Here is a 23,491-nt window from a genome sequence, read left to right as displayed (position 1 = left end):
CTACCATCTATAACAAACATTGGCATTGAAGACCTGAAACAAGAACTTCACAGGGCCACACTACTAGAAAAAGGGCTATAGGACACCATTGTAAAGACACCATTTGGTATCCGTGTCGATGTAAAAAAGAATACCACTGTTGTTTATTTTTGGTGTCTTTTAAGCTGAGGTTGGTGGCTTTTAAGTTGAGAGCCACCGATGATCGGTGCTAAGCTAACCCTTTCGTGCAAAATACAAACAACAACAACAACAACAAAGCCTTTTCCCATTAACTGGAGTCGGCTATATGAATCCTAGAACGCCATTGCGCTCGGTCCTGTGTCATGCCCTCCGTTAAATCCAAGTACTCTAAGTTTTTTCTTAGAGTCTCTTCCAAAGTTTTCCTAGGTCTTCCTCTACCCCTTCGGCCCTGAACCTCTGTCCCGTAGTCGCCTTTCGTACAAAATTCAATTAAAAAAAAAAAACTAAAAACAAAAGGCTATTAATGTTCTCTCCCCTTTAACAAACAACAAACTCCTCTCCTACATTCTCTCTCCTTTCTTCCCCCTCTCTCCTCCTTCCCCATTCATTCTCTCCTCCCTCCCGTATCCTCTCTTCCCCTCTTCTCACGAGACAGCGCCGCCGTCCACCGGTCGCCAATGACCATCATATTATACCTCCATAATCCTCTTCCCATCCTCTTTCCAATCCCCAAGTTAGTTTCTACAAATTCGTGGCCGAATTTCCTCAATTTCAGATCTAATAAATGGTGACCGCGGGTCTTCCGGCCAAGCCTGTCTGAGTTGGACTAATCCGACGGTCTTGAGTACCACGTTGGGATGTTGTCCTTTGTCGATAAGGACTAATTGGAGCATGGGTGGGCGATTTTGATGCGTAATATGGTAATTGGAATTTTGGGTTTTATGGTTTTTGATTGGGTTGATATTATTTGGTTGTTGATGCTTTTCTGTTAATGTTTAGCTTTTGTTGGTTCAAAAATTGAAACTTCGAGAAATTTTGATGAGAACTTGTTAGGGATTGGTCGGCAATGGGTGTGATGAGGTTGGAGCTGGCTCAAACCTCATCACCACAACAAAAACGTTTGCAACCAGAAAGCCTCGTCAGCCTCAACCATGAGTTTACATGCAAGGGGTAAGTGATTGAAACAGTTTTTTTATTTTAATACTAATGATTTTTTTTTTTGCTTGATGTAATTAAAGATCAAGTAGCGCTCCATTGACAGTCAAGGAGGAGAAGATGGAAATTGCGAATGGTTTGAAGGTGAGTTAGCAAGTTCTTTGGCAATAATTTTATTTATCTGATTAAAGTTTGATAAAAAGTTGAATTGTGGAAGTATGTTTATTTATTAATTTGAGTGTGGGCAATTGTAATACCCGGTGAAGAAGTAAGTTGTTAATGTTCCGCTTCTTAATTTGTTACTTGTTTCTAGTAGCTGTAATTATTATTGAAATATACATGTATACATTGTTGTGAAATACTATTTAACATATGTGATTACTCTGTAATGTCTGATAGCTCTTCTTGTACTCTATGTTCGTAGTCTAGAAACTGGAAAACTATTTGTTTTTAGTGTTTGTTTTATGCTTGAAGTATGCTTCAAGTTTGATTTGCTGTTTTTTTTTTTAATATGTTTCAAGGTTAGAGAAAGCTGATTGAGGGATCATGGCAACTATAGGAATAGAGTGCCCTGTTTTAGAGCCAAGCTCTGGTAATTTCTTATCATCGTTACTACTACTCCATAATTAGTCTGGTAGTATTATCATGGAATTCATTTTTATTTATTGTGTTTTGGTTGGTCTTATTTCATTTTTATATTACATGTAATCTCTTCATAAAGCTAACTCCAAATCTTAGTTTCTCTTTTGGTTTTGGTAATCTGTCATTCTCTAAAGCTCTTTTCGTTGATTTGTGAAATAAATTTGGAGCTTTTACATAAACTACAGTCTTAATTAACTTTTGTTGTTACCGGTCACAGAAAAGTTGATAGCGAAGGCATCCTTTCGAACTTGATTTTAATTTTTTAAGTTTTTGTTCTTAATTTTTTTATTTATTATTTTTCGGAAACTTCAAGCATCTTATTTGTGCATTATAGTGCACTGTTTTGGTAGAGAACCTACATGAGGATCATTTTGTGGAGAACCTTAAGAGTATACTTGGTGCAGCTGGAAAGTATGTTCTTTTCCTTCTTTTTCCCCATGCTGTGACATTACTGTTCTTTTTAGTTTTGGTTATAGCATGGTTTTCAATCTTCCAGTTAAGAGTATACATATGAAGTTGTATTTCATACGATAAAAGTGTAACATCTGTGTCTTTCTATCTCAATCTCGCTCTCAATTGCTTATAAATTTTTTTTCACATGTTAATCACATTTGCTAATCTTCTGCTATCCAAAATTTTGTCTTCCATCGTTTGTTTTTCCCTTCCTTATATCTGTCACAACTACTAATAATCAAATGTTTTTGTTCAAGTTATTAGTCATGCAAGTCTGCACACTAAACAAAGTTTTCAAGACACTGAAGTTACGGTAAGCCATCATACTTTATAAAGAATTTATAACTTTTAAGTGATTGCAAATTTGGTTGACAGTGGAAACTATGAAGATGTAATGGATGTTCGAATCATTGATCCAACCAAAGTGGATATTTGTGTCATCTATTTCATAAATAGAATAAAAAACTCATGTATATAATTGACTGATATTTTGATTCCTTTTATTGTTTAGATGGTGAAATGTTGGGTCAAGCATGCATACTCTGTTGCTAAAACTTTTTAATTGTCAAGCTGTAGTTGTTGAGATTAAAGAGTTTCTTTACTCCTTATTTTCGTCCTTAATATCAAACTTTGTAGAACTTTCTTAATCTCAGGTGATGAGTACGAATAGATTTGATATTTCTATATGTATATAAATAGAGTTTCACATGTTTTATACTGTTTTAAAACCCGCAGCATCGCGTGGGCTCCCTTGCTAGTTATTTCTATATTCAATCTCATGTGTTTCCATTTTCTCCCCCACAGATCACTAATAGCTTGGAGCAAAGATGTTATAAGGATTCACAAAACGAGCACTTTGTATCTGTTAAAATGTTGTTATGCATTTAGGAAGCTGTTATCTTTGTGTAAGGAGCAAATGTAAGTCTAAAGTAGCTTAATCTTGTAACATAATTGTGATTTCAGTATGGGAAGCTTTTGTCATTTAGTCCTTCATTGATTCTAAATTTTCGGTATATTTGTTAACGGTCATCGTTACCAACATTTGTGCAAAATTGCATAAGAGGTCAGTTATGAAAATTTGTAGTTGTATTCATATATCAATAATATTACAATTTGTTTTCTCACCATCCGGAAAAAAAAAATATATGAAATTGCAATCTAGGTGCCCGTACCATACGAGGCACCCTTTTTTTAAAAAACAATTTGCAACTTTGACACCAATGATACGGGCACCAAGATTGTGTTTTAAAAAAATGGTGCCTCGTATGGTACGGGCACCTAGATTGCAATTTCATATTTTTTTTTTTTTCGGATGGTGAGAAAACAAATTGTAATATCATTGATATATGAATACAACTATAAATTTGCATAACTGATCTCTTATACAATTTTGCACAAATGTTGGTAACCATGACCGTTAACAAATAGACCGAAAATTTAGAATCAATGAAGGGCTAAATGACAAAAGCTTCCCATACTGAAATTACAATTATGTTACAAGATTAAGCTACTTTAGACTTACATTTGCTCCTAACACAAAGATAACAGCTTCCTAAATCCATAACAACATTTTAACTGATACAAAGTGCTCGTTTTGTGAATCCTTATAACATCTTTGCTCCAAGCTATTAGTGATATGTGGGGGAGAAAATGGAAACACATGAGATGGAATATAGAAATAACTAGCAAGGGAGCCCACGCGATGCTGCGGGTTTTAAAACAGTATAAAACATGTGAAACTCTATTTATATACATATAGAAATATCAAATCTATTCGTACTCCTCACCTGAGATTAAGAAAGTTCTACAAAGTTTGATATTAAGAAGGAAAATAAGGAGTAAAGAAACTCTTTAATCTCAACAACTACAACCTGACAATTAAAAGTTTTAGCAACAGAGTATGCATGCTTGACCCAACATTTCACCATCTAAACAATAAAAGGAATCAAAATATCAGTCAATTATATACATGAGTTTTTTATTCTATTTATGAAATAGATGACACAAATATCCACTTTGGTTGGATCAATGATTCGAACATCCATTACATCTTCATGGTTTCCACTGTCAACCAAATTTGCAATCACTTAAAAGTTATAAATTCTTTATAAAGTATGATGGCTTACCGTAACTTCAGTGTCTTGAAAACTTTATTTAGTGTGCAGACTTGCATGACTAATAACTTGAACAAAAACATTTGATTATCAGTAGTTGTGACAGATATAAGGAAGGGAAAAACAAACGATGGAAGACAGAATTTTGGATAGCAGAAGATTAACAAATGTGATTAACATGTGAAAAAAAATTTATAAGCAATTGAGAGCGAGATTGAGATAGAAAGACACAGATGTTACACTTTTATCGTATGAAATACAACTTCATATGTATACTCTTAACTGGAAGATTGAAAACCATGCTATAACCAAAACTAAAAAGAACAGTAATGTCACAGCATGGGGAGAAAAAGAAGGAAAAGAACATGCTTTCCAGCTGCACCACGTATACTCTTAAGGTTCTCCACTGAATGATCCTCAGGTAGGTTCTCTACCAAAACAGTGCACTATAATGCACAAATAAGATGCTTGAAGTTTCCAAAAAATAATAAATAAAAAAATTAAGAACAAAAACTTAAAAAATTAAAATCAAGTTCGGAAGGATGCCTTCGCTATCAACTTTTCTGTGACCGGTAACAACAAAATTTAATTAAGATTGCAATTTATGTAAAAGCTCCAAATTTATTTCACAAATGAACGAAAAGAGCTTTAGAGAATGACAGATTACCAAAACCAAAAGAGAAACTAAGATTTGGAGTTAGCTTTATGAAGAGATTACATGTAATATAAAAATGAAATAAGACCAACCAAAACACAATAAATAAAAATGAATTCCATTATAATACTACCAGACTAATTATGGAGTAGTAGTAAGTAACGATGATAAGAAATTACCAGAGCTTGGCTCCAAAACAGGGCACTCTATTCCTATAGTTGCCATGATCCCTCAATCAGCTTTCTCTAACCTTGAAACATATTTTAAAAAAAACAGCAAATCAACCTTGAAGCATACTTCAAGCATAAAACAAACACTAAAAACAAATAGTTTTCCAATTTCTAGACTACGAACATAGAGTACAAGAAGAGCTATCAGACATTACAGAGTAATCACATATGTTAAATAGTATTTCACAACAATGTATACATGTATATTTCAATAATAATTACAGCTACTAGAAACAAGTAACAAATTAAGAAGTGGAACATTAACAACTTACTTCTTCACCGGGTATTACAATTGCCCACATTCAAATTAATAAATAAACATACTTCCACAATTCAACTTTTTATCAAACTTTAATCAGATAAATAAAATTATTGCCAAAGAAATTGCTAACTCACCTTCAAACCATTCGCAATTTCCATATTCTCCTCCTTGACTGTCAATGGAGCACTACTTGAGCTTTAATTACATCAAGCAAAAAAAATCATTAGTATTAAAATAAAAAAACCGAACAATAAATGTTTCAATCACGTACCCCTTGCATGTAAACTCATGGTTGATGCTGACGAGGCTTTCTGGTTGCAAACGTTTTTGTTGTGGTGATGAGGTTTGAGCCAGCTCCAACCTCATCACACCCATTGCCGACCAATCCCTAACAAGTTCTCATCAAAATTTCTCGAAGTTTCAATTTTTGAACCAACAAAAGCTAAACATTAACAGAAAAGCATCAACAACCAAATAATATCAACCCAATCAAAAACCATAAAACCCAAAATTCCAATTACCATATTACGCATCAAAATCGCCCACCCATGCTCCAATTAGTCCTTATCGACAAAGGACAACATCCCAACGTGGTACTCAAGACCGTCGGAGGTCCAACTCCGGCAGGCTTGGCCGGAAGACCCGCAGTCACCATTTATTAGATCTGAAATCGAGGAAATTCGGCCACGAATTTGTAGAAACTAACTTGGGGATTGGAAAGAGGACGGGAAGAGGATTATGGAGGTATAATATACGGGAGGGAGGAGAGAATGAATGGGGAAGGGAGGAGAGAGGGGGAAGATAGGAGAGAGAATGTAGGGGAGGAGTTTGTTGTTTGTTAAAGGGGAGAGATCATTAATAGCCTTTTGTTTTCAGTTTTTTTTTTAATTGAATTTTGCACGACAGGCGACTATGAGACAGAGGTTCAGGCCGAAGGGGTAGAGGAAGACCTAGGAAAACTTTGGAAGAGACTCTAAGAAAAGACTTAGAGTACTTGGATCTAACGGAGGATATGAAATAAGACCGAGCGCAATGGCGTTCTAGGATTCATATAGCCGACCGACCCTACTTAGTGGGAAAAGGCTTTGTTGTTGTTGTTGTTGTTGTTTTTAAAACACAATTTGCAACTTTGACACCAATGATACGGGCACCTAGATTGTGTTTTAAAAAAAAAGGTGCCTCGTATGGTACGGGCACCTAGATTGCAATTTCATATTATTTTTTTTTCCGGATGGTGAGAAAACAAAATTGTAATATCATTGATATATGAATACAACTACAAATTTGCATAACTGATCTCTTATACAATTTTGCACAAATGTTGGTAACGATGACCGTTAACAAATAGACCGAAAATTTAGAATCAATGAAGGGCTAAATGACAAAAACTTCCCATACTGAAATCACAATTATGTTACAAGATTAAGCTACTTCAGACTTACATTTGCTCCTTACACAAAGATAACAACTTCCTAAATGCATAACAACATTTTAACTGATACAAAGTACTCGTTTTGTGAATCCTTATAACATCTTTCCTCCAAGCTATTAGTGATCTGTGGGGGAGAAAATGGAAACACATGAGATGGAATATAGAAATAACTAGCAAGGGAGCCCACGCGATGCTACGGGTTTTAAAACAGTATAAAACATGTGAAACTCTATTTATATACATATAGAAATATCAAATCTATTCGTACTCATCACCTGAGATTAAGAAAGTTCTACAAAGTTTGATATTAAGGAGGAAAATAAGGAGTAAAGAAACTCTTTAATCTCAACAACTACAGCCGGACAATTAAAAGTTTTAGCACCAGAGTATGCATGCTTGACCCAACATTTCACCATCTAAACAATAAAAGGAATCAAAATATCAGTCAATTATATACATGAGTTTTTTATTCTATTTATGAAATAGATGACACAAATATCCACTTTGGTTGGATCAATGATTCGAACATCCATTACATCTTCATAGTTTCCACTGTCAACCAAATTTGCAATCACTTAAAAGTTATAAATTCTTTATAAAGTATGATGGCTTACCGTAACTTCAGTGTCTTGAAAACTTTATTTAGTGTGCAGACTTGCATGACTAATAACTTGAACAAAAACATTTGATTATCAGTAGTTGTGACAGATATAAGGAAGGGAAAAACAAACGATGGAAGACAGAATTTTGGATAGCAGAAGATTAGCAAATGTGATTAACATGTGAAAAAAAATTTATAAGCAATTGAGAGCGAGATTGAGATAGAAAGACACAGATGTTACACTTTTATCGTATGCAATACAACTTCATATGTATACTCTTAACTGGAAGATTGAAAACCATGCTATAACCAAAACTAAAAAGAACAGTAATGTCACAGCATGGGGAGAAAAAGAAGGAAAAGAACATACTTTCCAGCTGCACCAAGTATACTCTTAAGGTTCTCCACTGAATGATCCTCAGGTAGGTTCTCTACCAAAACAGTGCACTATAATGCACAAATAAGATGCTTGAAGTTTCCGAAAAATAATAAATAAAAAAATTAAGAACAAAAACTTAAAAAATTAAAATCAAGTACGAAAGGATGCCTTTGCTATCAACTTTTCTGTGACCGGTAACAATAAAATTTAATTAAGACTGCAGTTTATGTAAAAGCTCCAAATTTATTTCACAAATCAACGAAAAGAGCTTTAGAGAATGACAGATTACCAAAACCAAAAGAGAAACTAAGATTTGGAGTTAGCTTTATGAAGAGATTACATGTAATATAAAAATGAAATAAGACCAACCAAAACACAATAAATAAAAATGAATTCCATGATAATACTACCAAACTAATTATGGAGTAGTAGTAAGTAACAATGATAAGAAATTACCAGAGCTTGGCTCCAAAACAGGGCACTCTATTCCTATAGTTGCCATGATCCCTCAATCAGCTTTCTCTAACCTTGAAACATATTAAAACAAAACAGCAAATCAACCTTGAAGCATACTTCAAGCATAAAACAAACACTAAAAACAAATAGTTTTCCAGTTTCTAGACTCCGAACATAGAGTACAAGAAGGGCTCTCAGACATTACAGAGTAATCACATATGTTAAATAGTATTTCACATCAATGTATATATATATATATATATTTCAATAATAATTACAGCTACTAGAAACAAGTAACAAATTAGGAAGTAGAACATTAACAACTTACTTCTTCACCGGGTATTACAATTGCCCACACTCAAATTAATAAATAAACATACTCCCACAATTCAACTTTTTATCAAACTTTAATCAGATAAATAAAATTATTGCCAAAGAACTTTTTAACTCACCTTCAAACCATTCGCAATTTCCATCTTCTCTCCTCCATAGTTAATTCTTTCCACCCCTTGATTGTCAATGGAGCGCTACTTGATCTTTAATTACATCAAGCCAAAAAAATCATTAGTATTAAAATAAAAAAAAACTGAACATAAAAAGTTTCAATCACTTACCCCATGTAAACTCATGGTTGAGGCTGACGAGGCTTTCTGGTTGCAAACGTTTTTGTTTTGGTGATGGGGTTGAACCAGCTCTGATCTCATCACACCCATTGCCGACCAATCCCTAATAACTTATCATCAAAATTTCTCGAAGTTTCAATTTTTGAACCAACAAAAGCTAAACATTAACAGAAAAGCATCAACAACCAAATAATATCAACCCATCAAAAACCCTAAAACCCAGAATTCCAATTACCATATTACGCATCAAAATCGCCCACCCAGGCTCCAATTAGTCCTTATCGACAAAGGACAACAACCCAACGTAGTACTCAAGACCGACGGAGGTCGAACTCCAGCGGGCTTGGCCGGAAGACCCGCGGTCACCGTTTATTAGATATGAAATCGAGGAAATTCGGCCACGAATTTGTAGAAACTAACTTGGGGTTGGAAAGAGGACGAGAAGAGGATTTTGGAGGTATAATATGACGGTCATTGGCGACCGGTGGCGCTGTCTCGTGAGAAGAGGGGGAGAGAGTATACGAGAGGGAGGAGAGAATGAATGGGGAAGGGAGGAGAGACAGATTAATGAAGGGGAAAGAGAGGAGAGAGAATGTAGGAGAGGAGTTTGTCGTTTGTTAAAGGGGAGAGAACATTAATAGCTTTTTGTTTGGGGTGTGATATCCACACATCCCATTTTGTTTTTCAGTTTTTTTTTTAAATTGTATTTTGCACGAAAGGGTTAGCTTAGCACCGATCATCGGTGGCTCTCAACTTAAAAGCCACCAACCTCAGCTTAAAAGACACCAAAAAAAAACAACAGTGGTATTCTTTTTTACATCGACACGGATACCAAATGGTGTCTTGTCTTTACAATGGTGTCCTATAGCCCTTTTTCTAGTAGTGTGGCCCTGTGAAGTTCTTGTTTCAGTTCTTCAATGCCAATGTTTGTTACGGATGGTAGTATTAAAAGTGGAACCTCTGTTGATTACTTGAAGTTCTTGTTACGAATTGAATTTCTTGTTTCAATTCTTCAATGCCAATGCTTGTTGCGTCCTATGTTGATTACTTGAATTTCTTGTTCATTTCGTTACGTATGATTTGCTGTGTATCCATGTTCATTGTACAAGACCATGAAAATGTCCAACAATCTCTTGAGTCCAATGGATGAAGAAACAACTCTCACATTGCCAGCCCTTCATATTCTCTGTTGGAGTTCATGAAAAGTTGGCAGGTAACAGTAACAGCCTTACTTAACTAACTCTATGAGATTATGATACAGTAGTACATTAATTTGTCATAGCATCCCCCTCCATCCCAAGCATGAGATTGGAAAAACATTAGAGGAGAAAAACTAATCGAGCATTGGACTTGGCATAATCACAGTAGTAGTAGTTGTAGTAGATTTGCCATACAAGAATCAATCAATGTTAGAGAGAAATGATGCTAATGCCAGTCATTGTGAAACTACCTCCAAGATTAATGCTTCTGAGTGCAAACTCGGGGCCTTTGCCTTTGCCAGTCATTCGCATATGGATGCTCCGTCAAGCATGCATTCCTATGGCTTTAATTCACAACACTATTAGTTGGATGCATGATTTCCAGGAGGCCAATGAAGAACTAGTGGAGTGAGTAAAACTAAACAATCATGATGGATGCCTCCTAATGAACACCTAAAATTCTTCATTGAATATGCAGCATTCATGGATAATATGCAATCATCATGTTTGACGTTACCGCTAGGTCGACATACAAGAATGTCCCTACATGGCACCGTGATCTCTGTCGGTGAGTTTTTGTGTCAAGTCTAATGTTTCTTTATTTTTTTTATTTTTTTATTTTTTTACATTAGTTGGTGATGGTTTGGTATATTTGATTCCTCACATTAGTATTTCAGTGTGTGCTAGAACATCCCTATTGTTCTCTGTGGCAACAAGGTTGATATGAAGAACAGGCAGGTTAAAGCCAAGCAGGTTACCTTCCACATAAAGAAGAATCTGCAGGACTATCAGATATCAGCAAAGAGGAACTACAACTTTGAGAAAACCTTCATCTACTTGGCGAGGAAGGGTGGGTGGAACTAAATGTGGGGGGAGCCATAAGGACAACGGATGGGAGAGGAGGTGCAATTCCATTCTTCTCGGATTCAGAAGAGCTCAAATTTTGTGAGGGATTGAGTTGCTTCCTTACAACTCCCATCAGAATTCAAATTTCATAGTTCTTTGAGATTAACTAAATAAGAAAATTCACAAATTCTTAAAAATAAAATTCAATCATTTATATTCCATCACTTTTGAATTCTTTAGTAATCATAAATCTCTTCGTCTAAACACGGTGTAGAGAAAAGTTGACCAATTTGAGAAAGTTTTGTTTCATAAATGATGAACATGAAACGGCAGCTTTCGTCCTTTCTTCTCAATTTGGTTCATGGGAACATTGATTCAACGGCCTGAAATATTTGAGCAGTGATCTTCCTATTGGACAAGTTCATCCGAAGGTTTAAATCATGATAAGTGAATTTGCACCAATTTAAGCGTGAAGTAGTAAACATTGAAATTTAAAAGTCAGGTGGTATAATATGCAAAAATTGAAACTTGTCGGTCAATTTACAAATCACCCCAAACCCTTGTGCTATAAAATGCATTCAACCCAAAAAAAAAATTGTAAGTCAGAAATTGCCGAACCCCAATATCGTTCGGTCGCGCGAGCTAAGGTTCTCTCTCCCTCTCCCTCTCCCTCTCCAACAGCCTCCAGTTACGACACCGTTGAACGAGATCAATGCGAACGTCCAGATGCAGAACCCTAATGGTATAATTTGTGATTATCTAGAATTTTTCCATTTTTTATAGTTGTTAATTTACGCTCTAACACACTAATGCCGAACCCTAACTCGATTTCTATCGCTCTCCTGTCTATCTCCTCTATTCTCTCTCAGACGAAGCCGTGTTCGACGAAGCAACCATGGTCGATGATGGTATGCTTTTGATTCTCCATTTGGCTAATTTTCAATTCAGTATTATAATCCTTGGTTAGATATGTTATTGTCTTGTAGAAACCACGCTAAGAAAGGGTATGGGTATACGACAATGTGGGTGAGAAAATCAGTTTTAGATCAAGGTTTGGTTTTGTTGGGGTTTTGCTAAAATAATTAGCTAATCTGCTCTTAAAGAGTCTCCTGGAGATGCTTTATATTTGAAAAGAGTTATTTAAATATCCGAAACCCAGTGTCCGCTATCTCTCGCTTATAGCTACATGAATCACAATTACGCCCTGCCTCTCACCACCCCACCTCTTATATATCGCTCTCTCTCTCTCTCTCTTTCTCACAGATGAAGTAATGGGCAAATCTAAAGCTACCCTCCAACCAAAACCAAGTTGGTTCGATGATGATGATGACTGCATTGGCCAAAATCGTAACGGTATGCTTTGATTTTTGTTTTAGTATTAAATCCTCATTTTCTCCCTAATGAATATGAATATGAATGCATCTATGATTCTTAATAGTCCTTTGTTTAGTGTCTTTGTAGTGTAGTTGCACTACTTTTCTAGTGCTTGAGTAGTTAATGTGTAGTCTTGTTCTAGTGTATTTCTAGGGTATTCGCACTATTTTTTTGTGCTTCAGTAGTTAATAGTTGGCTAACTGAGCTTTTGGGTATGCCTGCACTTCCTTGGTTTTGCTTTTTCCATTAGGCTTTTCAAGTTAGGTGGCATGGCTTTGCAATCTCCTAACGTGTTTCTAGGGGATGTCATGTACCAAAAGCGTTTATAAGCCCAAGTGCTCCTTAGAAAAGTTGTCCCCATAGGGGATGTCATGTACCAAAAGCGTTTATAAGCCCAAGTGCTCCTTAGAAAAGTTGTCCCCATAAGGGCCTGATGTTTTACAACTCAATTTAGTTTAGACATGTATTCATGTTTTTCTAGCAAGAAAAAGTGTTACTAATTGCTATTAATATTCTTATTTTGTATTCTAACCATGAAACTTTAAACAAGTAGATGAAGAGGAAGGTATACAAGAGGCGATTGGAGACCCAATGGCTCGACTCCAACTGCGAAAAAAGCGTAATTACTGTGAAATTTGTTGTGAGGAAGTTGAGGATCACAAAAGTCACAATTGCCCGTACTTTGTTTTGGTCCCGAAGGGCACTGTGATATAGTTTGCACAAAATGTGGTGAGGAAGTTTCTAAGCACGAAGGTGAGCTTAACGTGAACTATGAAGGACGTGCTATTTTGAAGTACTGTGATTGGTGTGAGGATTACCGTAGCCATTGGACTGAAGAATGCGAGTCCATGCCAAAATAGTGAATAGGTCTGAACCTTTTCTTGGTGAGTAACTAGTGGTAAGTTTGTTGGGACTGAGGTGCTGCTGGATGAAGATGACTGGTTCTTGTAGTCGGAGGAAGATTGAGTCCCTGTAGTTGATATGGTGTTATTTGCAGCATATGGTTCTATATATATAAAGAAGGCAACCCTACCTTTTTTTAACTTGTTTCATTGCCCTTATCATTGCTTACGAATTTTTGTGCTAGTAAATTAAATGGTTGTTATGATGACATTATGATGCTCTCAAACTCAATTACTAATTAACGGATCATGACTCTTTAGTTTTTGTGGCATTTCTTGGCAATCCATGGGTAAATCGGATGTGTCATTGTAAGTTTTGCTTGTTTCATTGGAGCGACAAACTTTTTTATGAGACAATTGAGTAGGCAACATTTTACGTTAGCATTTATAGTACGATTTTGCCCACTTTAATTTTCCTAATACCATTAAAACACTACTACAAAAAAGGCTACCACTGGCGATGTAAAAACCGACAATAAAACCCAATTATTGTCGGATTTTTGTAAAAATCCGACATAAAGTCGTGCAATGTCGGATAGGTGAAGGGACACCATTACTACCGTCACCAAAAGGGTATTGATGTCGGTTAGTCCCTTTAATCCGCCACCAAGAAGCAAAGTAATATAAAATAAAAAAGAACAACAGTGTCACTTAAAAGCGACATCCAACATTACGTCGATTAGAAGCGACGTTAAGTTTTGACATGATGGCGGTTCTAAGCAACGTCAAGCAACAATTAAAGAATTAAAATATCAAACCTACTGTCAGTCCTAACCGACATCAACAGTTAAAATAATAAATTAATCAAACATAATGTCGGTTATAACCGACATTACCTAACATCTAGATACATAAAATATTTCTTGTGCTGTGGTCCATAAGCAACACCAAATATTTTAATAATAAAAAAAAGGAGGAAGTCCGGGGCGAGTGATAAGAGAAGCACCCAGGGAAAAGTACCTCGTCGGAGCTGAGGTGTTCAAAGATCAGGAGAGCAGAGCCTACTCTGCCAAAAACACCGTCACCGGCGCCGCTATCACGCTTAAGCGGTACAAACTCTGCGACACTGATGGTAAACTGTCGGTTGAGAAAGAGGTCTCCTTGGGAGATCTGCCATTTCTACAGTTATCTTCTGGGCGTTGCTGCAGGCATGTACAAAAGGGCTTCAGATACACATCCCCACACATTTAGAATCTACTATACCATTGAATTGATAATCAACAAGGGAATTCCAGTTTCTAGACTCCGAACATAGAGTACAAGAAGAGCTCTCAGACATTACAAAGTAATCACATATGTTAAATAGTATTTCACAACAATGTATACATGTATATTTCAATAATAATTACAGCTACTAGAAACAAGTAACAAATTAAGAAGTGGAACATTAACAACTTACTTCTTCACCGGGTATTACAATTGCCCACATTCAAATTAATAAATAAACATACTTCCACAATTCAACTTTTTATCAAACTTTAATCAGATAAATAAAATTATTGCCAAAGAACTTGTTAACTCACCTTCAAACCATTCGCAATTTCCATCTTCTCCTCCATAGTTAATTATTTCCACCCCTTGACTGTCAATGGAGCGCTACTTGATCTTTAATTACATCAAGCAAAAAAAAATCATTAGTATTAAAATAAAAAAAAACGAACAATAAATGTTTCAATCACTTACCCCTTGCATGTAAACTCATGGTTGAGGCTGACGAGGCTTTCTGGTTGCAAACGTTTTTGTTGTGGTGATGGGCTTGAACCAGCTCCGGCCTCATGACACCCATTGCCGACCAATCCCTAACAAGTTCTCATCAAAATTTCTCGAAGTTTCAATTTTTGAACCAACAAAAGCTAAACATTAACAGAAAAGCATCAACAACCAAATAATATCAACCCAATCAAAAACCATAAAACCCAAAATTCCAATTACCATATTACGCATCAAAATCGCCCACCCAAGCTGCAATTAGTCCTTATCGACAAGGGACAACATCCCAACGTAGTACTCAAGACCGTCGGAGGTCCAACTCCGGCAGCCTTGGCCAGGGTCACCGTTTATTAGATCAGAAATTGAGGAAATTTGGCCACGAATTTGTAGAAACTAACTTGGGGATTGGAAAGAGGATGGGAAGAGGATTATGGAGGTATAATATGACGGTCATTGGCGACCGGTGGATGGCGGCGCTGTCTCGTGAGAAAAGGGGGGGAGAGGATACGGGAGGGATGAGAGATTGAATGGGGAAGGGAGGGGGTACAAAATGAAGGAGAGGAGTTTGTCGTTTGTTAAAGGGGAGAGAACATTAATAGCTTTTTGTTTTCAGTTTTTTTTTTTTTTTTTAAATTGTATTTTGCAAGAAAGGGTTAGCTAAGCACCGATCATCGGTGGCTCTCAACTTAAAGGCCACCAACCTCAGCTTAAACGACACCAAAAATAAACAAAGTGGTATTCTTTTTTACATCGACACGGATAGCAAATGGTGTCTTGTCTTTACAATGGTGTCCTATAGCCCTTTTTCCAGTGGCGTGGCCCTGTGAGTTCTTGTTTCAGTTCTTCAATGCCAATGTTTGTTACGGATGGTAGTATTAAAAGTGGAACCTCTGTTGATTCCTTGAAGTTCTTGTTATGAATTGAATTTCTTGTTTCAATTCTTCAATGCCAATGCTTGTTGCTTCCTTTGTTGATTACTTGAATTTCTTGTTCCTTTCGTTACGTATGATTTGCTGTGTTTCCATGTTCATTGTACAAGACCATGAAAATGTCCGACAATCTCTTGAGTCCCATGGATGAAGAAACAACTCTCACATTGCCAGCCTTTCATATTCTGTGTTGCAGTTCATGAAAAGTTGGCAGCTAACAGAAACAGCCTTGCTTAACAAACTCTATGAGATTATGATCCAGTAGTACTAGTACATAAATTTGTCATGGCACCCCTCCATCCCAAGCATGAGATTGGCAAAATATTAGAGGAGAAAAACTAATCAAGCATTGGACTTGGCATAATCACAGTAGTAGTAGTTGTAGTAGATTTGCCATACAAGAATCAATCAATGTTAGAGAGAAATAATGCCAGTGCCAGTCATTGTGAAACTACCTCCAAGATTAATGCTTCTGTTCGGGCAGGAATTTCTGCTGGAGATGCTCCCTGGTCGTCGAGCACACAGCTCCCCGAAAGGTTGGCGCCGGTTGATTTTGTCTGTGGGGCTTTTGCTTATTGGCGGGCTATAAGAGAAAGACAGAGTTAATTCTGAAAGGTGCCTTTGTGGGGCCTTAGGTATAGGCCTTGAGGCTCGCAATCAAAACTAACTACGTGCTCAGGCGTGCCACTGCCATCTTCAGCATGGCAGATGTAAAACAGGTGTTTATGTTAATTGCTTATGCCCGAGTGACCAAGTCAGTTCTGAGAGGTGCCTTTGTGAGGCCTTAGGTATAGGCCTTGAGGCTTCCAATCAAAACCGACCAAGTACTTTGGCATATAGTTGGTGTTTCATTGTTGCGGAAGTATTACAACTGTTTTTACTTTAATCACCCTAGCCCGAAGAGCAGAACGAACCCTGATAGGTGCCTTTGTGGGGCCTTAGGTATAGGCCTTGAGGCTTCCCATCAGAACTAATTCCATACTCAAGCGTTCTATAGCGATCATAGTATAACAGATGTAAAACTAAGAAATTGGTCGATTACTTGTGCCCCAAGTAACTCGGACTTCTCGTTATCAAAGATTGTCGTGGATGGGTTAAGTCCACATTAAGTTCTTTTTTATGCCTTGAGACCAAGGACTTTTTGGTTGATCAATCTTGTATGCTTGAAAGGTTGGAACTTAGATCTGATCAAGTTATGAGCTTGAAACTTAAACTATCTTTTGTAATGGTTAAAACCACTAAACAGACCAGATTCGAGAACCAAGAGATCTTTTAATCACAAACTGACTAGAAATAACTTGGATATATATTGAAGTATATATCATACTACTAGATCTATGAATTCACAGACAGAACAAAGAAGGTCAGGCAAGGTTTCACCTTGTCGGGCAAGGTTGATCGTCTTGCATCTTCCTCTCTTTGTGGTTACAAAGTGTTTTGGTGTTGGATGGGGAAGATTGATGGATGAGTTTATAGAAGGGAATCGATACTACAGCAAGATTTAGACAAGGTAGTAGAGCTTTTACAAAGACAAAGGTTGTCTGTTCTACGGGAAGCTTAAAGCTGAAAAGATTGTAGAATCTGGACAAAGCACGGCTTTGTGGGTTTCTTGGCTTGATTGGGATAGACAAGTTGTAAGATTGTTTGTTTGTTTGATTGATTGAGTGTCCAAGCCCTTGATTTCTCTTTCTTCTTTTATAGACAATCTAGCTCAGTTGCCTGTAGCTCTACTCTTGCCCGAATGTGACTGAAGGGTAGTGACTCATCAGCTTTTTACTTGTACTGCCATTGTAAAGTACTTTTGGGCTGATTAGCTGGCTGATCTACACCACTTGTCCTTTGAGTAGGTGAGCAAGTAGTTCAAGTTGCTTGCACCTAGCCGAAAAAGGGCTTCTTCCATCTTTTGGGCTTCGGCTGTACCTTCGATTTTCTTCCTTCAAAACCTGCCTTTGGGCTGACTTCCACTTGAGCCCAAAGTTTAAGTTTAAACCCAAACAGCTTCTGAGTGCAAACTCGGGGCCTTCGCCTTTGCCAGTCATTCGCATATGGATGCCCCGTCAAGCATGCATTCCTATGGCTTTAATTCACAACACTTTCAGTTGGATGCATGATTTCCAGGAGGTCAAGGAAGAACTAGTGGAGTGAGTAAACCTAAACAATCTTGATGGATGCCTCCTAATGAACACGTAAAATTCTTTATTGAAATATGCAGCATTCATGGGCAATATGCAATCATCATGTTTGACGTTACTGCTAGGTCGACATACAAGAATGTCCCTACATGGCACCGTGACCCCTGCCGGTGAGTTGGCTAAATTATTTTTGTGTCAAGTCTAATGTTTCTTTATTTTACTTTATTTTTTTATTTTTTTTACATTAGTTGGTGATGGTTTGGTATATTTGATTCCTCACGGTAGTATTTCAGTGTGTGCTAGAACATCCCTATTGTTCTCTATGGCAACAAGGTTGATGTGAAGAACAGGCAGGTTACCTTCCACATAAAGAAGAATTTGCAGTACTATGAGATATCAGCAAAGAGCAACTACAACTTTGAGAAACCCTTTCTCTACTTGGCGAGGAAGGGTGGGTGGAACTAAATGTGGAGGGAGCCATAAGGACAACGGATGGGAGAGGAGGTGCAATTCCATTCTTCTCGGATTCAGAAGAGCTCAAAATTTGTGAGGGATTGAGTTGCTTCCTTACAACTCCCATCAGAATTCAAATTTCATAGTTCTTTGAGATTAATTAAATAAGAAAATTTACAAATTCTTAAAAATAAAATTCAATCATTTATATTCCGTCACTTTTGAATTCCTTAATAATCATAAATATCTTCGTCTAAACACGGTGTAGAGGAAAGTTGACCAATTTGAGAAAGTTTTGTTTCATAAATGATGAACATGAAACGGCAGCTTTCGTCCTTTCTTCTCAATTTGGTTCATGGGAACATTGATTCAACGATCTGAAATATTTGAGCAGTGATCTTCCTATTGGACAAGTTCATCTGTAGGTTTAAATCATGATAAGTTAAATAGCACCAGTTACTATTTCAAAAAAACAAAAAAAAAAATTGCACCAGTTTAAGCGTAAAGTAGTAAACATTGAAATTAACTGGCAAGGTGTGCTGAAAATTATGGGCCAAGTCTCTAATTAGACATTAACGGAGGTGTAGTCAAACTCGGATTTGAGAGGATTTTAAAAGATTTTAAAATCTTAATGTGCTCAATTAAAAGATTTTAAAGAATTTTAGAATGCATTCAAATCTTGGTGTAGTCAATTAAAAAAATGATTTTAGAATCCATTCAAATCTAGGTATAGTCAATTAAAAGATTTTAAAGGATTTTAAAATCCTCCAAATGTATGTGTATTAAAAAAATTAAGATTTTGGAAGATTTCAAAGTTGTGGGTTTTGTGGGATTTGAGAGTAAAAAGTATATATAACAAGACTCAAAAGAATCCAACCTCACCCCCTAGGATTTCAAATCCTTCCACCACAATCCATATGAATTTTGTAGGAGTTTTTAATCCTCTTAAATTCTATAAAATCTATCATTTTTGAAATCCTTTAAAAAAATCTTAGTTTGACTACACTCCAAAATTGACGAATAAGTTAAATTGGTGCAATTTAAAAGTCAGGTGGTACAATATGCAAAAAGTGAAACTCGTGGGTCGTTTTACAAATCACCCGAAACCTTGTGCTATAAAACGCATTCAACCCAAGAAAAAAAAATTGTAAGGTAGAAATCGCCGAACCCCAATATCGTTTGGTCGCGCGAGCTAAAGTTCTCTCTCCCTCTCCCACAGCCCCCAGTTACGACGCCGGAGCAAGATCCATGGAGTGGCCTCCGTTGAACGAGATCGATGCGAACGTCCAGATGCAGAACCCTAATGGTATGATTTGTGATTATCTAGAATTTTTCCTTTTTTTTTTGCTAATTTACGCTCTAACACCCTAATGCCGAACCCTAACTCGATTTCTATCACTCTCCTGTCTGTCCCCTCTATTCTCTTTCAGACGAAGCCATGTTCGACGAAGCAACCATGGTCGATGATGGTATGCTTTTGATTCTCCATTTGGCCAATTTTCAATTCAGTATTATAATCTTTGGTTAGATATGTTATTGTGATATAGAAACCACCCTAACAAGGGGTATGGGGTATACGACGATGTGTATGAGAAAATCAGTTTTCGATCAAGGTTTGGTTTTGTTGGGGTTTTGCTAAAATAATTAGCTAATCTGCTTTTAAAGAGTCTCCTGGAGATGTTTATATTTGAAAAGAGTTATTTAAATTTCCGAAACCCAGTGTCGGCTATCTCTCGCTTATAGCTATATGAATCACAATTACGCTCTGCCTCGCACCACCCCACCTCTTATATATCGCTCTCTCTCTCTCAGATGAAGTAATGAACAAATCTACTAAAGCTACCCTCCAACCAAAACCAAGTTGGTTTGATGATGATGATGATGACTGCATTGGGCAGAATCCTAACGGTATGCATTTGATTTTTGTTTTAGTATTAAATCCTCATTTTCTCCCTAATGAATATGAATATGAATGCATCTATGATCCTTAATACTCCTTTGTTTAGTGTCTTTGTAGTGTATTCGCACTACTTTTCTAGTGCTTCAGTAGTTAATGTGTGGTCTTGTTCGAGTGTATTTCTACTGTATTCGCACTACTTTTGTATGCTTCAGTAGTTAATAGTTGATTAACTGAGTAGAATTCGCTGCAAAAGTGTCCGTCATTGTTGTTATTTTCTCCTAGCTTTTGGGTATGTCTGCACTTCCTTGGTTTTGCTTTTTCTGTTAGGCTTTTCAAGTTAGGTGGCATGGCTTTGCAATCTCCTAACGTGTTTCTAGGGGGCGTACTACTTAGAAAAGTTGTCCCCATAGGGGACCGATGTTTTACAACTCAATTTAGTTTAGACATGTATTCATGTTTTTGTAGCAAGAAAAAAGTCTTACGGGCCTTGAGATGATATGTTACTAATTGTTATTAGTATTCTTATTTTGTATTCTAATAATGAAACTTTAAACAAGCAGATGAAGGGGAAGGTATACAAAATGCGATTGGAGACCCAATGGCTCGACTCCAATTGCGAAAAAAGCGTAATTACTGTGAAGTTTGTTGTGAGGAAGTTGAGGACCACAAGAGTTACAATTGCCCGTACTTTGTTTTGGTCCCAAAGGGCGCTCGTGTTGGCGACCACTGTGATATTGTTTGCACAGAATGTGGTGAGCAAGTTTCTAAGCACGAAGGTGAGCTTAATGTGCACTATGAAGGACGTGCTATTTTGAAGTACTGTCATCGGTGTCGGGATTACCGTAGCCACTGGACTGAAGAATGTGAGTCTATGCGAAAATAGTGAAAATGTCCGAACCTTGTCTTGGTGAGTAACTTAGTGGTAAGTTTGTTGGGAGGATTGAGGTGCTGCTGGATGAAGATGATTGGTTCTCGTAGTCGGAGGAAGATCAAGTCCTTGTAGTTGTTATGTTTACGTAAGCGCATCACTTTGGGTGTAATGAATCTAATGATATTGTTATTTACAGCAGATGGTTCTGTTGTATATATAAAGAAAGGCTACCCTACCTTGTTTACTTGTTTCATGGCCCTTATTATTGCTTATGAATTTTTGTGCTAGTAAATTAAATGGTTGGTATGATGACATTAAGATGCTCTCAAATTCAATTACTAATTAATCTAATCATGACTCTTTAGATTTTGTGGCATTTCTTGGCGATCCATTGGTAAATCGGTTGTGTCATACAAGTTTTGCCTATTTAATTGGAGCGACAAACTCTCTTTATGAGACAATTGAGTAGGCAATATTTTACGACAGCATTTATAGTGCGATTTTGCCCCCTTTAATTTTCCTAAGACCGTTAAAGAGGCTCTGAGCCATTGCAAAAGATTGGATCTCCTATACCTGACGACTAAAGCTTTGCCCGTCGAAATTGCACAAACTAAGGCATCGACCGTTTTTGCCCGACAATTTGCATTCCGTTGGGTACCAACGAAATACTATTTGTTGAACAAATGGTAATTGCTGGTAGAGCAAGAGAACAAGAAGTAAGACATATTCTGAAATCACAACAACAAGACATTAGGATCACGAATAAATCAAATCAATATAAAATAGAGATGAACAATTATATTGAACTTATATGTAGAATATGAAGGACTTGGCTCTTCCGGATGACAAATGATAGAGTTCACAAGGTTGTCTTCTCCTTCAAATACTCCAAAATATCCCTTTACTGTATGAATATATTTTAGTATTGTGAAGAATTCAAGCAGGGACTTAACCTAGTATTTATATACCATTAGGGTTCCTTATTAGCTGGCCTATTAACAGCTACGGAGGTCAACCTTATCACCTTGATTGAGTCCTATCATGATGCAATAACTTTGTATTTGAACCTCTAGATGATTCTCCAAAATTAGCTGCAATGATTTAAGACTCCACAATTCTTACTACCTAGGACTCTTAATTTACTCGAATATTTTTAAAAAATTGGTTGACTGAACTTGTCTTTGTGCGTTCAACTCTTAAGTGTTTCTAACTTATTATGATAAAAAAACTTTCAAGATATTCCGACTTTTTATAGTAATTTACTCAAATTATATATATATATTTTTTTATAGAAAATCAATATATTATGGACTGAATGAAGATTATATCAAATCTTGGTCAAGGAGGTCCTGAATGAAGTCAGGAGGCTCCTCAAACCAAACTAGTTCATTGCCAATTGACAAGGCAAACCTAGCCAATCTATGTGCAACACCACTACATGTTCTAGGTGAAGAAGGCGTGCAGCATAGGTGACGTCCACAGCAAGAAGCCCCATGGCAGACAAACTCCCAGAATGATTGCCCGATGAGAGTAACAGCTTGGGAGGAATCTCTCTCCACCACCAGGCGGTGAACCCCGAGTTGCTGTGCAAGTCTCACACCTGCCAGCACTGCCAGCAACTCCACTTGAATCACTGATCCCACTCCCATCTTCCTCCACACACCAGCATCCAAAAAACTCCCACGCTATATTTTGTAATCAACTTTTGTATTTATTGTTAATTTTGGATACATTTTGTTCATTGTTTTATATTGAATGTATACTTATATGAAACAAAATTAATTGAATTTATACATATACATATACCAAATAGTAATAATGAACACTAAATTGAATGACAGAAAAAGTTAGAAAGTATTAAAAAACTTATAAATTATATGAATTTCAAAATTAAGCTTCAAATTACTGAAATTACTCCAGTTCCGAAAATTCCGGATTTGAAAAGACCCGACTCCAAAATTTTGGAACGGAAGTTGAAAAGGTTATCTCTGATATGTTCCTTGCGACAAATACCCCTACAACAAACACCCGCACACAACCCACATGCCTCAACGTTCTTTAAAATCTTGAAACAAAAAGTGAAGGATCTTGTTGGAATTTGGGTGTATAAATATATGTTTGTAAATGGATGACAAAAATTCATGGACAAAATGAATCGAGTTGAGTGCGATCTTGGTTGACTGAACTCGTCTCTATGCATTCATCTCTTGAT

The 23,491-nt window shown here is 36.7% G+C and overlaps 1 protein-coding gene, 2 long non-coding RNA genes and 1 pseudogene across 6 annotated transcripts in view; 3 read left to right on the top strand and 1 right to left on the bottom strand.

Moving 5' to 3' along the window:
* The first annotated feature begins 1,225 nt into the window (after window positions 1-1,225).
* Window positions 1,226-1,937, top strand: LOC126633348 (uncharacterized). The gene is made up of 2 exons (XR_007627032.1): window positions 1,226-1,260; window positions 1,638-1,937. It is a non-coding gene; the product is annotated as an uncharacterized LOC126633348 (long non-coding RNA).
* Window positions 1,938-4,516: 2,579 nt separating this feature from the next.
* Window positions 4,517-9,390, bottom strand: LOC126633344 (uncharacterized). Of its 2 annotated transcripts, XR_007627026.1 has the most exons (4): window positions 9,199-9,390; window positions 8,793-8,876; window positions 7,914-8,411; window positions 4,517-4,726 (listed from the first exon to the last, which is right to left on the bottom strand). It is a non-coding gene; the product is annotated as an uncharacterized LOC126633344 (long non-coding RNA). The 2 variants fall into 2 exon arrangements; XR_007627027.1 differs by lacking the exons at window positions 4,517-4,726; window positions 7,914-8,411 and adding an exon at window positions 4,927-5,230.
* Window positions 9,391-11,585: 2,195 nt separating this feature from the next.
* The window catches only part of LOC126633340 (uncharacterized), a 95,323-nt gene continuing 83,417 nt past the window's right edge, over window positions 11,586-23,491 (top strand). Inside the window, exons 1-5 of one of the 3 annotated variants that reach the window (XM_050303925.1) lie at window positions 11,586-11,640; window positions 19,701-19,814; window positions 19,939-19,977; window positions 20,321-20,416; window positions 20,969-21,523. In XM_050303925.1, coding sequence (XP_050159882.1) covers window positions 19,757-19,814; window positions 19,939-19,977; window positions 20,321-20,416; window positions 20,969-21,291 — 516 coding nt within the window. In that variant the 5' untranslated portion in view covers window positions 11,586-11,640; window positions 19,701-19,756 and the 3' untranslated portion in view covers window positions 21,292-21,523. Of the gene's footprint in view, window positions 11,641-19,654; window positions 19,815-19,938; window positions 19,978-20,320; window positions 20,417-20,968; window positions 21,524-23,491 lie in introns of those variants that run through there. The other 2 variants (XR_007627025.1, XM_050303924.1) reach the window with 2 other exon arrangements.
* Window positions 11,627-21,523, top strand: LOC126633341 (uncharacterized; annotated as a pseudogene).

The sequence above is a fragment of the Malus sylvestris genome, chromosome 8 (genome assembly GCF_916048215.2).
Source record: "Malus sylvestris chromosome 8, drMalSylv7.2, whole genome shotgun sequence".
NCBI classification, from domain to species: Eukaryota; Viridiplantae; Streptophyta; class Magnoliopsida; order Rosales; family Rosaceae; genus Malus; species Malus sylvestris.
Note: the sequence above shows the minus strand (reverse complement) of the source record. Positions and strands in the feature narration are given on the sequence as shown.